The 13,992-nt window shown below is 47.9% G+C and overlaps 1 protein-coding gene across 5 annotated transcripts in view; it reads left to right on the top strand.

The window, feature by feature from the left end:
• The window catches only part of MXRA7 (matrix remodeling associated 7), a 30,122-nt gene extending 16,389 nt beyond the window's left edge, over positions 1–13,733 (top strand). For 3 of the 5 annotated variants that reach the window (XM_032706583.1, XM_032706585.1, XM_032706584.1), the window contains one exon: positions 6,789–8,525. Coding sequence is in view for 2 of the 5 variants with exons in the window: in XM_032706584.1 (XP_032562475.1) it covers positions 6,789–6,828 (40 nt within the window). In the remaining 3 variants the exon portion in view is untranslated. Of the gene's footprint in view, positions 1–6,788; positions 8,526–11,547 lie in introns of those variants that run through there. The other 2 variants (XR_004360290.1, XM_032706582.1) reach the window with 2 other exon arrangements.
• The last annotated feature ends 259 nt before the right edge of the window (positions 13,734–13,992 follow it).

The following is a 13,992-nucleotide window of genomic DNA, read 5'->3' on the forward strand; positions in this document are numbered from 1 at the left end:
TTATTTTCCAGGGGAGGGTTTGTTCCTGAGCTGCAGTTGGTTGCCTGTTCCACCTCCCTCCCCATGTCCCTCCCCTTCCCTCCTCATAACAGATTAATGAATCTGCTCCTCTCTGCTTCCATCTCACTTTCCATGAGCACTCCAGGGGAAATGAGGGCTCTCACATTGGGATGATCACCTCTTCCATTTTGGATGCCTGAAGTTGGATATCCCACAACCACTTCTTTTTACTGATTTAGAAAATTTGGGCTGCTGAGTGGGCAGTTAGTCCTAAGGTGTGTTACCAAAATTGAAACAGATTTAGTGTTTGCTTTTAGCCCTGCCGGTCCTCTAGTTTTCCCACAGACCAACAGGTTCCCATGTGAAGCATCTTGTAAGCAACATTCCAAAAATGCAAGTGGTACCCCCAGATTCCCTTGAGGCTGCTTGTTGTGTTGATCAGTAGACCACAAGTCTGAATTTTGGGATCCTTTGTTTTTGGAGATGCCATTGAAAGTATTCCTTTTCTGTTCTGAGAGGAGCTATAGGAATTCAGACAGGAGAGGATGGACACGCAATAGATTTGGCTATTTAACCAAAAAACCCACTTCTGTTCTAACCTGCATCCCTGCAGAAGTTGTGGTTGTCCTCCCTGGTATTCACTTGAGGCTTGTGGTTTCAAACTGGTGCTAAATCTGGACTAAAAGGGGAAGGAATGTGACCTTTACTGAGTGATGCAATTTCCTGCTTCTGGTCTTAAAAAATAAAAGGAGTGCTCAGTGAGGGAGGAGAACAGTAAATCCAGTTGGCAAATGCATCTGCTGGGGTGGTGGCTGTGCTTGATCACACCTGGTGGGTCACCAGTACTTCTAGAACAGAAGCACGTAGCCTTTGCTCCCCTGGGGGAGAAAAACAGTCTGGCCAGGAAGGGGAAGAGTGCAGGGGAAGGATGCAGCCCTTGGTCAAGGCAGCACAGTGTATTTCCCTAATCCTTCTCTTCTGCACCTGAGGCTTTTGGCCATCTGTAGCTGCCATGGTGCAAAGCTCTAGTTCAGGAGATATGAGTTGTGGTGGTGCAGCTGCCCCTGCTCAGGCAGGGCTGAGGTTGTAGGTGTGAGACACAGCCCCCAAGTGCTGGCTGTTGGGTATTGCTGTCCTGGCTGGGTGCCTCATGTGGGTGAGGGAGCAAGACGAAGGGCTCCCCAGTGTGCCTTCAAGGCCTGGGCCTCATGGATAGATTGGAATGGTCACTGCCAGCTGCTCTTGAAACCTCCCTTAAGGTTGAAAGAGGTTAGTGGGGTTTTTTTTTAGTTAGAAATGAATATGGTCAGGGCTCTGCTGAGCAGTGACAACTGCAACAAGGCTCCACTCATAGTAAAAGAGAAAACAATGAGGAGAAACCATCCCCTTGGGTCTCTGCTTTCAGTTCACTCTTTCCATGAGGCAGAGCAGGTCCCAGCGAAGCCCTGGTTGGCCTCGGTGATGCCGAGGGTTTGAGCCGTCTGTGCTCTGTCCTTGTCACTACTGACTAGGTGTGTTGGCTGGAGCAAGGAGAGCAGATCCCAACTGACAGGCTGTGGAAAGGTCTCACTTCTCTGTCCTCTGTCTTGTTTCAGGGATTGAGGGAGAGGTGGGAGTGAAGAGCCAGAAGTTGCCCCATGGGGCCTTGGCTAGGGCACCGTTACAGACCCCTTGAACAGGGTCTGAGTGAATGGCACCAAACTGCTCAGACACGCTCTGCTGTTGGCAGGGCACTCATGGATGGAGCAGGGGATTCCCCCAGACCACAGTCAGCCTCTGTAAGACCAAGGAGAAGGTAGGGATGGCTGCCCAGTTTCCCTGGCTAATGGGCTCAGTTCCCACAGCTAGGTGACCCATTCTAGGAGCAAACTCTCCTCCTGCCTCTCAATCCTCTCTTCTCACTTCCTGGCCAGCCATGGGTGGGTTGAGGTGACACTGCTTTAATACAGACTGGGTTTAAGCCTAGGGTTCAACTGCAAGTTTGGATTCATGCAAGGGGAATTGGATGGCTGTAAATCTCACTCTCCTCCCTTTTCTTGGTGGTAGCTTAGCAATGGAAACCTGTCTCCTCCTCAGGTGGGTTCAGAGTGTGTCTTGGTTACAAGGCACTGAATAAAACTGCGCTTGGATCCTGGAGTTTCAGCAAGGCAGGGTGCCCTGGGCAGATCCTGGCTCTAGGGAGTGGAGGAGAGACCACTCCCTGCTCTGCCAGGCATCCTGGATCAAAGTGGGGATGCAGCTGTGGCTTGAGGGACAACCATGCTGAAGTTCATTTTTGAATGAGACCATGCTGGTGATGACAACTCTGGAGCTCACAAGGGCAGGAAACAGCTGCAGGGATTTAATGACTGTGTTGACAGACCTCGACCTATTTCAAACATCTCCACTACTGGCCCTCCAAAAATAAGTGGGTGGACAGGGCTGGAGGAGGTTGCATTTCGGGAGAGCTGTCCATTGGTATCTGTCCCTGTCCACCCCCTGCATTGCCATCACATAACCCTGGCTCGCTTGCTTGCTCCCCTCTCTGTATGGCATGAAATCTGGGCCTCTCTCTCCTTCCTTCTCTTTTGCTAACCTTCCCCCTACCCAGTGGCTTTGTTGTCCTGTCCTGTCCTGTCCAGCATGGTGCTTCTTATGGATGAGGGAAGCTGGTAAGTTTGGGCTTTTATTGGGGTTTTATTATTTGTTTGCTTCTCATCTTCTGCAGCACGATAGTCGTCCTGGGCTGAGGGAAGAGGAGCAGCAGCAAGGGGAAGGGAGCAGCAAGAGACTGCAGAGCCCAGGGCTGTGGGACTCTGCAGGTCAGGCTGGCCACTGCTTCATGCAGCCACCAGCCACAGGGATGGCCCCACCACGGGCAAGGCTGCTTTCAGCCACAAAACACCCAGTGCATGAGGGTTTCCCTTCCACCTGCCTCTTGTAGGAAAGGGCACTGTGTGTTTGGGGGTCCCTGCTGAGGTCCCCCTGCTCTGACACTCCCTCCATAGGTCCCAAGCTCCACTTGTATGAGGAGGGAGTCTGCTGGTGGCCTGGTGCTGTTCTCTACCTACACCATATCCCAAGGGAAAATGTCCTCTGACCTATGAGATGTCAGTGGACTGGAGCTCTGGCCGTATTTATAGTCATGACTGAGTCATGAATCCCCAGCAGCTTTAAAAACTGAGGAACTCAGGATGCCTCCCTTGGAAAGGCAGGGAAAGGGAGGCCAGGAAGCCCCTTCCCCTTCTCCTCCTCCTGTCCCAGAGAGGAAACCTTTGCGAACTCCCCCGTAGGCTTTGCAGTGTGAGAGTCTCTGACCCTGCCTTGGCATGAGATTTCAGTTCAGACAGCAACTCTGCTGGAGCTCCTGGGTGTTTTCTTCTGGCTCAGGTCCTGAATTGTTGTAGCTTGTGGCTGCTTCTCTGTGTCTCCCTCACCCAGCGCTCACAACTTTTCTTCATCTGCTTCTGCTTAACCCTGTGCAGCATGGGCAGCTGGCTGTTCTCTGCCTGCTAATTCACTGGGAGCCTGGCTCTGCCTCCCCTGCAGCCGGGAGAGACCGAGGGCTGCGGGGAATCGGGGTATCACACCAGGCTGGGAGCAAACTGGTAGGCAGCAAGCTGGAGTACAAACACCAGAGGAAAATGCAGGCTGGCCCATCCATGGCTTTTCCCACTGCTTTGGTGTTGGCTGGGGGGTTAGGAGTGTTGCAAGGGAATGGGCACATGATTTGTGGAGGTGGTCATGGCCTCTTGGCTGAGCTGGTCAGAAGCCTGAGCCACCTTCCTGACTCTGCTCTGGCCTTCTTGGCTGTTGCTGCTGTGGCTGGGAAATGTGGGAGGCTTCTGCCTTGAAACGGTGGTGGGCAAGGTCTGCTTGGGGGGTGACACAGCCCCTGACCCCACTGACTCCTCACCAGCCCCTGTCCTAATGGCTGTGTGACTTGTGCTCCTTGGTCATACCAGCTCCAGCAGCCCCCACTGGTGTTCCTGAGGTATTGTCCAATGTCAAATTCACCTTTCAACTTCTCTGTCCCACTGGAGGAATATCAGATTTGTGTTGATAGAAGCTCCTTTTGGTACTTTTCACTCTCCCACTCTTCTCTTGTCTAAGCACTGTCTCCCTATTCTGCATTTAAATCCTCTCTTTGTGTTTTACTGATTGGCTGAAGGAACTGGCCTCTGCTTATGGGACCACCAGGAAAGCTTAGATTTAATGTGTCATTCCTCTTATTCTTCCTGTGATATCTTGATCCTAGAGAAGAGTGGGTTATGGTCACTACCAGAAATGAAATGGTAGCTGCCCCCATGGTAAAGAAACAGGGACAGGGATGATGGGACCAACCTCAGCAGTGAGATGGGAGAGAACTGCCTGGGGAGAGCTTGACCATCCATTGCCAGGTCTGCCCAGCACTCAGGGCCTTTCTTCACTTGATCTTGATCCTCAAGGGTCAGTCCTAGTTTGTTTGGAGTGTGAAGAGTCTGAAGCCAGATTGCCAGGATTTCAAACAACTGATGGTGCTGACAAGCTAAGCCAAGGAAAGGAGTTGGGAATGTTCCATTCTTCTGAAAATCAGCTTTCTAAGTGAAACTTTCAAAAAGGGCACATGCCAGAGGTGGTTACAGCAAGATGCTATGGAATCTTCTCAGAGTGACTCAGGACTCCTTTAGAAATCTATAGGTTATGGATGGGCTACAGGATTTCCTGATCTGCTGCAGACTTTTGCACACAAGAGATAAATGCATGTGGGAATGCCAGTTTGTCAGTGCTGTCTGCTCTCAAAAGCAAGAACCCCTGTGCCAATGCCATGGCTGAGCTGGAGTGTGGGGAATGCTTCTGATGCCACCAGAAGGACTTGCAGTTTCCATGCTTCAGGAAAAGCATGGTCTTTGAGATCTTCAGTCCCTGAGCCACCCTCATATTCAGGACCTGCTTTTGTCTGGGCTCCTTGTTCTCCAGCTGTTCCTTACACAGAGCCATGTCCAGCTGACAGATCATACGATTCAGTGACTTGGGCCTGAGCTTGGGCCAGAGCAGATATTTGGATAATCTATATCTGAAGAAAGGATACAGCTTCTGGCAAAAGAAGACCCTAACCTGGTTTGATTGATGTGCTGCTGGGGGAAAGCATGCTGATCCAAGGAGAATGGAAAGGAGAGAAGAGCCAAGGATAAGCAGTGGCTCAAATCTCTGAGCCTCCATTCCAAGTTAATTAAGACTTTCAGGTTCTGTGGCAGCAATGCCAGAGCTTCTCAGCCTGGGGGTTATATGGCCCCAATGTCCCAGCGAGGGGCTGCCTCGTGCTCTTTAGTCTAATCCCCCTCACAGCTTTCTCCAGGAGCAGAAAGGGGTATCCCTGTTGTGCAGGTGGGAATTTATGGCTCTGATGGACATCCTCCATTAAGGCCATGCTTGTTTTGAGGTCTTCTCACCCCAGCTGCCAGCCTGGCCCTGTCCTGGAGGTGAGTATTCCTGTGAGGAGTTACCACTGAGATGCTCTGACGTCCTCCATCCCTCCCCGCTCCAACTGCGGCGGGCTGGAGGGGACCTCCCCTCCTGGGCCCCCGTGGCAACGAGCTTATGCCCTCACATGTGAAATCTGATTATGCTTGCGTGACTTGAGCGGGATGATCCGGTCCTCGGCACCGCGGATCCCGCGGAGCGATTATCCACCCCGGAGAATTTCCTTTCTTTGTCCTAATGGTCCGGCCACTGAGCCTCCGCAACGTCGCTCGAGTAACCGCGGTCCCACGTGATGCTTCACCCGGGATCTCCCGCCCGGGATCCGGGTCACCGGCTGTGCTGGCGAGGCTGCTGGAGAAGGGAAGGTTTTGCAGAAGAAGAGAGGAAGAAATGAGGCTGTTACTTGGTGGATGGCAGGAGTAGGCGACTTTTAAATGAGGTTCAGGTGTTATGGACAATGAACCTGATTGAATTCAGGAGGAATTAGGCTGGAGTGCATCTGTGCGTGTTTGTAAGTGCCCAGGTAATGTGTGTTGTAGCTTCCCTTCACCTCAGTGCAGGTCTCTGTCTGTGGGCAGCTGCTCAGCCTTCTGTTGGGTGTTCCCTGTTGTGGGGCATTGATCCATGAGAGACACTGGGGCAGTAAGGGCAGAGTGAAAGGTTCAAGCTGAGACCACATTTTCTAGCCCTGGCTCTGTCAACAACATGCTGCAAGACCTTGAGGGAGTGCCTGGATGTCCCCCTACATAAAACACATCTAATCATCTCACCCTCCTTCCCTGGGATACTGGGAGAGCTTCCCAACAAAAGGAAGCCTTGTGACCTGCAGAGAGTCGGGGGTTTTTACCTCCTTCCCGTGAACAGACACATCCGTGGGAAGATTGAGAAGGGTCAACACTGCCTTGAGAAACTAGTACTCGTTCCTGGCTCGTATGGCTGCAGGTGGGAAGAGGAATCTGGGCTGGACGAGGGTGCCAGCAGCCCAGGGAGGCTCTGCACAGGATGGTGAGGCAGCTAATGAAAGCTTCCAATTAGCTGGGCTTCTCCAGCTCTCATTAGTAGGTCAGAAGGGCTGTAACTTAGATTGGTGCCAGAACAAGAGGATTTACACTTCTGATTGGGTTTCGACTATCCTGCTGCAGGTGACTTTGAAGCAAAATCCTTCTTAGAGGCATGATGTTTGCAAACAGTGGCTTGTTCTGCCCTGAGGGGGAAAGTTGCCTTGCCTTCCCCCCAACACACAGACACACACTGAGTGTTCCACCTGCTCGTTTATGTGAATAATAATGAACCAACCTGAGGGGTGAAATGACTGAAATGATTTCTCTCCCTGTTTCTCTTTGCAGACCTGAAGACTATATGAAGTTGTCCCTAGCCTCCTCCTAAAGGCATCCCTTGGCATCCTTAAAGGCTTGAGAGAAATACCAAAACCAACCAAACACGCCCATAAGAGAAATCCATAAACCCTCAAAACTTGGGATCCCCTCTTGGTCTGAAGTTGAGTTCTTCAAAAACTCCCATGGTGTCAAGTTTGAGGAGATCCTGTTGTGTGGCTCCATGGACTGGGGCTGGGCCCAAGCAGTGACTTGAGTTGTGTCTGGGGGGCTGGGATGAACCTTCCTCCCTCTCCCCCAAACAGAACCCAAAGTGAACACTAAATATGCAGCGAGTCTATTGTGTTCCTTACCATGTATTAGGCCATGAAATCTGTGTTGTTCCTTTCCTGGGGTGGACAAACCATAGCTCTTCTCCCAGACCAGCCTGGATCTTGTACCAGACTCTCAAGTTGTTTTGTCCTGGGGCCAAACTCCTCTTTATTTCTGGGGGGTGGGAACTCCCTGCGATTTCAAATGTTGTACAAAGCTGCTTTACTCTGAGGGGTGGAGGGACAAAGGGGGGTCCACGTGAGGTATGGCAGACTGGACTGACTCAAATCTTGCTTCTGTAGTTATTTTAGCAGAGACCTGATTCTGTAGGTGTTCAGGAGACTCGGGAAGTGCTGAAGATTGATAGTTTAGCTGTTCTGTTTGTGGCAGAGGTTTAGGAGACCACACTTTGGCTGCTGTAAATATCTGGATCCTCACTTTTCCCTATTCCAGTTCCCAAGAGGAGAGGCCCAAGGAGGTAGCTATGGCATCAGGGTTTTCCTCTGGCTCAGGATCAGACAGTGGGGGGCCTGGGAGAGGCACATTCCCCGTTCCTCTGCCTGCCTGCTGTTCCAGTGCCCTCTTCTCTTGGTAGCCCTGTGGCTTGTCCATGGGAGCCAGAGTTCTGCATTGCCCCCCGGCGCTGTCACGTACAGCAGATTATTTTGGCTGGGCACATATTCCTGCTTCAGACATGGCAGGTTTTAAATCAAACCCAGCTGGTTTGTGAGAGACAGAAGAGGGTCTGAGTCCTCTAGGGGTGTTGTAGAAACACCAGGCTGGGTGGGGATGTGTCCTTCAAAGCTCCTCTTTCACGACAGCCTCTTGGCTAACACTGCAAACATATCAGAAACCCAACAGGCTGCTTTTTTTTTTTCCTCCCTTTTTAATTCCTATGCAGACAATACTTGAAACCTTGTACACAGTTGTCCTTTCCAGCGCCTGGGGTTGGCAGACTCTTAATAAAAGGGCTCATTTAAAGAACAGCAGGAGGCTTCAGCTTTAGAAGAGGCTGGGCTGCCCCTTCCCAGCCGACAACTGCAAGCGTGTTCAGTGGTTTGCATATGAATTTAGGCACATCTGGACCCTCTGCTTCAACATCCCACTGGTACAGCCGCTGTCTCCCCTCGGTGCTGGCTGGCTGACTGTGTCCCGAGCACCCAACTATGCAAAGAATGCCTTATATACGTTGTGTTTAAGTTACATGGCAATATGTACATCCAGCAAAGTCTATAGCTGAGTCCAGATTTTTTGCTAGTGGCAGCAAGCCAACCTATTTCTTCAACTCAAATGGCTGTCTGGGTATTTTTTACTTTTGTTTGTTTTGTTTGTTCATTTTGTATCTGATGGTGGCTCTTATACAAAGGACTGTAATTCTAGTGGCTTGAATCTGTAAAAATTGCCTTTGTTTGGTCCAATAAACCTTTGAATAGTTTATTTGGTTTGTGCTTGTTCTCCCTGCCTCCAGCAGCTTGTAACTTCTTTCTCAAGAGATTTGTGTTGAAAATCTGGATTTTAGGGTACAGGTATGCTCTGCCCTCCTATGCCTTTTACCACATAAATGATTCCACTGGCTTCCTTAACAATAGAGTCAGATCAGGGGGAAAAATCAGGGATATTACCTTATTTCTGCTGGAGCAACACTGTTGCAGCAGGATTCTGGTCTTGTTTGTCTGCAAAGCAATTCCCAGTGCCGAGCTCTGCCCAGGATTTCAGCTGCTGTGGATGTGGATGCCAAGCAGTTCTTGAAATGGGGTTTTCTAACATACCTATAGCTCACTGATCCAAACCTCCAGTTACTTGCAAAAGACTTGGACTGAAATGTCTAAAAAGAGCCCAGGGGAGCTAAGTATGCAAATTCAGTTGCCTATCAAGAAGAATTAGGCTGCTTTGAAAATCCTTAATTAATCTATTTTGTCAGCAATAAGTAAAATCCTGTTTGACTTCCTGAATCCAAGTAGTTTTGAGGTCAGCACTTATGGGAAGAGAGGGTGATTTTACTTGTGAACGGGGTAGGTTTGATCTGAACTCATTAAAAAAACCCAAACAAAACCAACCCGGAGCACTACAAAGTTGTTTTGCAAGGTCGCCTTTGATAGGAGAAGCTCCTCTTTGAACACAGTTTCATGTTTGTGATGCCTTACTCTTCCTTCCCAGGCGCTTTTCTCTCTTTATCTTTGTTTTGCTGTCCCTTTGTTGTAGGTTATGTAGCACAGAGAAGTAACAGCAGTAACGGCTCTTTTTTCTGTTTTTCAAATGCACAGTCATGATCGAGGGGAGAGCCAGAATGCATTGATGTTGTGCTTAAAAAGAGGAGAGCGAATATTGTCTGTGATCCTGATTTTGGAGACAAGGAAACGGGCCTTTGGGGAGGTTTCAGCAGTGTTAATGTCTGTGAAATAACGAGTGAGGGATGCAGACCTGCGTGGAGCACTCCCAGCTGGCATGCACTGCAGACACAGGAGGCCAGGCTGTGTATCGAATTTCTCCACACCAGACTGGCAACGTGCCCTCTGGTGCCCAGCGGTGATCTAAAATAAAATACTGATCACTAACGACCCTGCTTCCCTTCCTCTCGTCTGGAAAGGGCGGCTCTTCATGTGAGCACAAAACATTACAAAAGAGACAGACAAATCCAGGCTTTCGTAACTGAAAGATCCCACATCATTATCGGGATATGTTTGGCCTCAGGACCGTTGCATTTTAATTGCAATAGAATTGGCAAACAAGCTTAATTTAGCCAGGATCTGCTTTTTTCCTGCCCTGTTTGCTTCAGCAGCGCTGAGAGGACAGGCTGTTGTTTCTGCTTCTGCTGGGGCTTAGCCCAGGAGAGGGAAAAACACAGAGCAGGAGTTCAGCACATGAAAAAGGTTCCTCTACTCGCTCCTGTCTCCTTCCACTGATCTTGTTCATGGGGTGGTTGCTGCTCGTGGGTTGATGCTGTCCTTCCTTCCAAGCAAAGACTGTGTCCTGGGTTTGCCTGTCAATAGTTATTACTACCCCTCCTGTTAGTGGAACAGCTGATAGATTGTCCACACTGGCCTTGCAGGAAGACTACCCCAGGTTATCTAGTGGCGTGTATTTAAATGGATTAATTAAATGGTTTAAAGTCCGATGTGGGAAGCTGGCTGTGGCAGGAAGGAGGACTCTTGAAAGGATGACCACGTGGAAGCAAATGCCAGATTTTGTCTTTCTAGCCCACGGGAGGTCTAAAGATGCTAAACAAGCAGGAGGAGCTGGGATTGTGGCAGACCTGTGCTCTAAGCTGTCACTGAATTCTGGCCCCACACTCGTGCAGAGGCAAAATGAGCCTTGAAGTAATAGAATGTAATAGAAAGCTTCTCCCTTGTTACAGCTGTAAAGCATCACAACCTCATTAGTTCTTCTAATCTCACACAGGAGAGTCAGGTGCAAGATGTGTTGGGCAATACAGCAATGTGATCTCAGTCAGGTAGCAGTCCAGCAGTGGGAACGTACCAGTCCACAGCCAGCCCTGCCTGGAGCCATGTGCACAATCATTTTAACCCAAAAGAGGATTTTGTAGACAGTTACATCAGTTCATGAGCTACTTGTGAGCAAATGACACTCCTGTGCTGCCCACTCTCCTATATCCCTGAATGATGACAAGTAGGTGTATGACCAGTATAAGCCCTCCTTATAAAGCTTCCACAAATAAAGCCCTGTCACAGATATCAATCTTTGTGTAACATGCCTAACTGCTTCAGGGTAGGGAAAAATCAAGATATTCTCTGCTATGGGGAAATGGGTGTTGATCATCTACTAAGGAAATCTGGGTGGTCCACTGGTCAGCCTCTGCCCACATTGGGGTCACCTCATTGCTGGACTGGCTACCTGGGTCCATCTCACCATTTCCCACTGGCAGACAAACTCGAATCAAAGCAAATTCCTATCTGTGATCTTATTTTCCACTGGCTGATTAAAGTCATGTCCACACTGAGAGGTAGTCTGGTCTCTAGTTTTAAGGTGGGATATGCATTTTGAATTTAATAGCTATTCCTGAATTACTCTGTATCTACATACTCTCATTACAGAATAAAAGGACACTGCTGTTGAATCCAGGTTCATTGTGGAGTCTGCTAAATTGGGACATGCTGGTCTTATGAAATTCCACGTCAAGTTATCTTGAGAAACAGAGTTTCAAGTTATCTTGAAACTGTGAGCATAGATAAGCCTTCAGGAACTCCAAAGCTAGTGTTAAAGCAGTCTGGTTTATCTCCTTATTGAAAGAAGTGCAGAGAGATGAGTAGGATGATGGGGCAGATGGGAAAGGGGAGGAAGGAGAACCAGAGGCTCTCTCTGTCTTATCTCACATGGGCAGATTTCCTGCAGCCAGCAAGGCTTGTACAGTGACCTGCGTTTGGCTCCGTGTTTCATTTGTTCTTGCTCCAAGTGCCTTCTGGGGACCGGCTATTCCTACTTCTCCTTTTCTTCTTGACAGGGTTCAGAGAGAGCAGCTGGCTGCCATCTTCACACTGATGAAGGAAAAAAGTGACACGTTTGGAGAGATGTCTGAAGGAGACATGAAGGAGCAGCTTAGACTGTACGATATATAACCTTGCAGCCAGGGGAGGATGTGCCCAAAAGCTATTTTGGCCCTTATTATGCAGGACACTGGAGGCTGTAGTGCTTTAAACGTGTCTCATTAGTTATTTTGCAGTTCCAGTTTGTTTTGCAAAACAAACATACAGGCTGGTGATATGTATTTCAAAGGACTTGTAATTCCTCACCCTTTTTATCTCTCTCTTTTTTTTTTTTAAGAGCTCTCACATTATTTTCATCTCGTACAGAGATTTTTTTACCTTTTTCTGGCTGGGTCACATGTCTCAGTCATATAAAGCAGTTAAACTCTTTAAAGCAGTCATATAAAGCAGTTAAACAACTTTTTTTTATGACCATGCTTTATGCAAATGAACTTTCAAGCCTAGTCTTTATCAGTTTGATATCTGAAGAAAGCCAAAGATGTTAGATGTAAAACGGATGAAAATAGTCGAACCACAGAATAACTGAAGTAGGAAGGGTTCTAAGGAGGTCTGTAGTCCAGCCTCCTGCTCAAAGCAACATCAGTTATGAGACCAAGGCGGGTTACTCAGGGGTTTATCCTGTAGGGTCTTGAAAACCTCCAAAGATGGAAACTGCACAAGCTCTCTTGGCAGAGGGGCTTCCAGTCCTCCAGTTAGAAAGCAAATAGCCAAAGGCAAGGCATTAGTGCTCTGATTAGGGGTGTGTTGCCGTTCTCATCTCCTGGGAAGGAACCCTTCATCCTCCTTCATGCTGGCTTTTTGAAACAAATCCAAGCTGGTTCCATCTCCTTGAGCTCATCTTCGCGCCCGAGGAAGCAGCAGCAAACTTCAACCTGGAAACACAAACACCTCTTCTCCTCCTGGCACTGGTAAAAGGAGCACAGAGAGGTGGCTGACTTTAATAAAGGATGATTGTGTCCACCTCAAATCCTGCTCTTCTAACATAAAATTGTGTGGGGGGGAAACTACATACTTAGGAAATCTCTGTGAATTTATCAAGTATTTTCAAGTCTTGACCAACACTTGGTGGTTTGAATAGAGTAAATCAATGAGCATTCCTAATTATAGCTAAATGTCTTCTGGTGTACTTATCTCTCCTGTGAAATCCTGTTAAATACTTTCTTATCAGGAAGGATTTTCTCAGTTTTAATAACTGCTGACAAAGGAAGGCAACATTTTTTGACCCAGTTTTAGGGAATGATCTCTTAAAAGATTAGGTTTGCTTTATTTTGTGTAATCCTTTTGAGTCTGAGAAACCTAATATCTCATTATCTATTTGCTATCTCCCACTAGAGCATATTCTATAAAAACAGACTATTAGACTTTTAAGACTTATTTTATCCTCTAATTGTTTCACTTAGGTCAAGGCATATTTATAATGAGATCAAGTGGTTTTCCTACCAGTCACGACTTAATCTAAATTTAATGTCTGAAAATTACCTCTTCTTATCCAACATGAATGAATTAAGTGGGAAAAGGAGTCCCATGATATGAAACATCACACTGGCTTGCTGTGTCCCTAGGACATGATTTCCTTTGTCAAGCTGTGCAAAGGGAGAAATGTAGAAAGTTTTTATATGGGACTTTTCCCTAGTTCAAAACTGAAAGTAGGATCCTTTCCAAAGCTCTTTGCAAAAGCAACCAAAGGAGAGTTAAGGTTTAGTTGATTTTCAGTCTTTGTCTTGTAGACTTTACAGTTTATTTCCAAAATATTTTTGTATTTCTTATGTTATGTTTGTGTCTTCTCTGAATAGGAACATTTCTGGGGATTAAAAAAAGATAAATTCCTCAAACTCCTCAGCTTCACATTATGCCAGCAGCGATAATGCTGCTTAAGGCAGAATTCAAGGCTGGAATTCAGCCTGTCCTGCCCATACCAGTTCTGAGCAGTGTCACCAAAATGTTTAGATGCTGTTGATGACAGGACAGTGGTGAAGCTCTGTTATTTACTAGCTTGAATTCAAGAAAGACATTAAGAGAAATAAAAAAGCCTCTGCATAAGACATGAAACAAAAGGGTTTCTAGATGTGAAGCCCGTGGGGTTTGTATGGTACATTTTCTCTGTGTGCATTGGCAAGGCTGTAATAAAGAGGAGCCTGCTGGACACATCTGTGTGAGTCTGTGAGGGAGGTGGGGAGGTTCTGCCCGGAGGGACCTGCAGCCATGGGGTACATCCCGGGGTACTTGGTTGGGCAGCTTCTGAGCTCCTTCACCCGCTGGGCTCATCAATATTTATACAGGAAATGTCACCAGTTGCTCTGGCAGGGTCTCTCCTTTATACAGGAAATTTCACCAGCTGCTGCAGCAGAATCTTCCCTTTGTGGGTATTGTCCTTTCAGCATTTAGAGTCATAAAATTACAAA

Source organism: Chiroxiphia lanceolata, chromosome 19, assembly GCF_009829145.1.
Source record: "Chiroxiphia lanceolata isolate bChiLan1 chromosome 19, bChiLan1.pri, whole genome shotgun sequence".
Classification (NCBI taxonomy): Eukaryota; Metazoa; Chordata; class Aves; order Passeriformes; family Pipridae; genus Chiroxiphia; species Chiroxiphia lanceolata.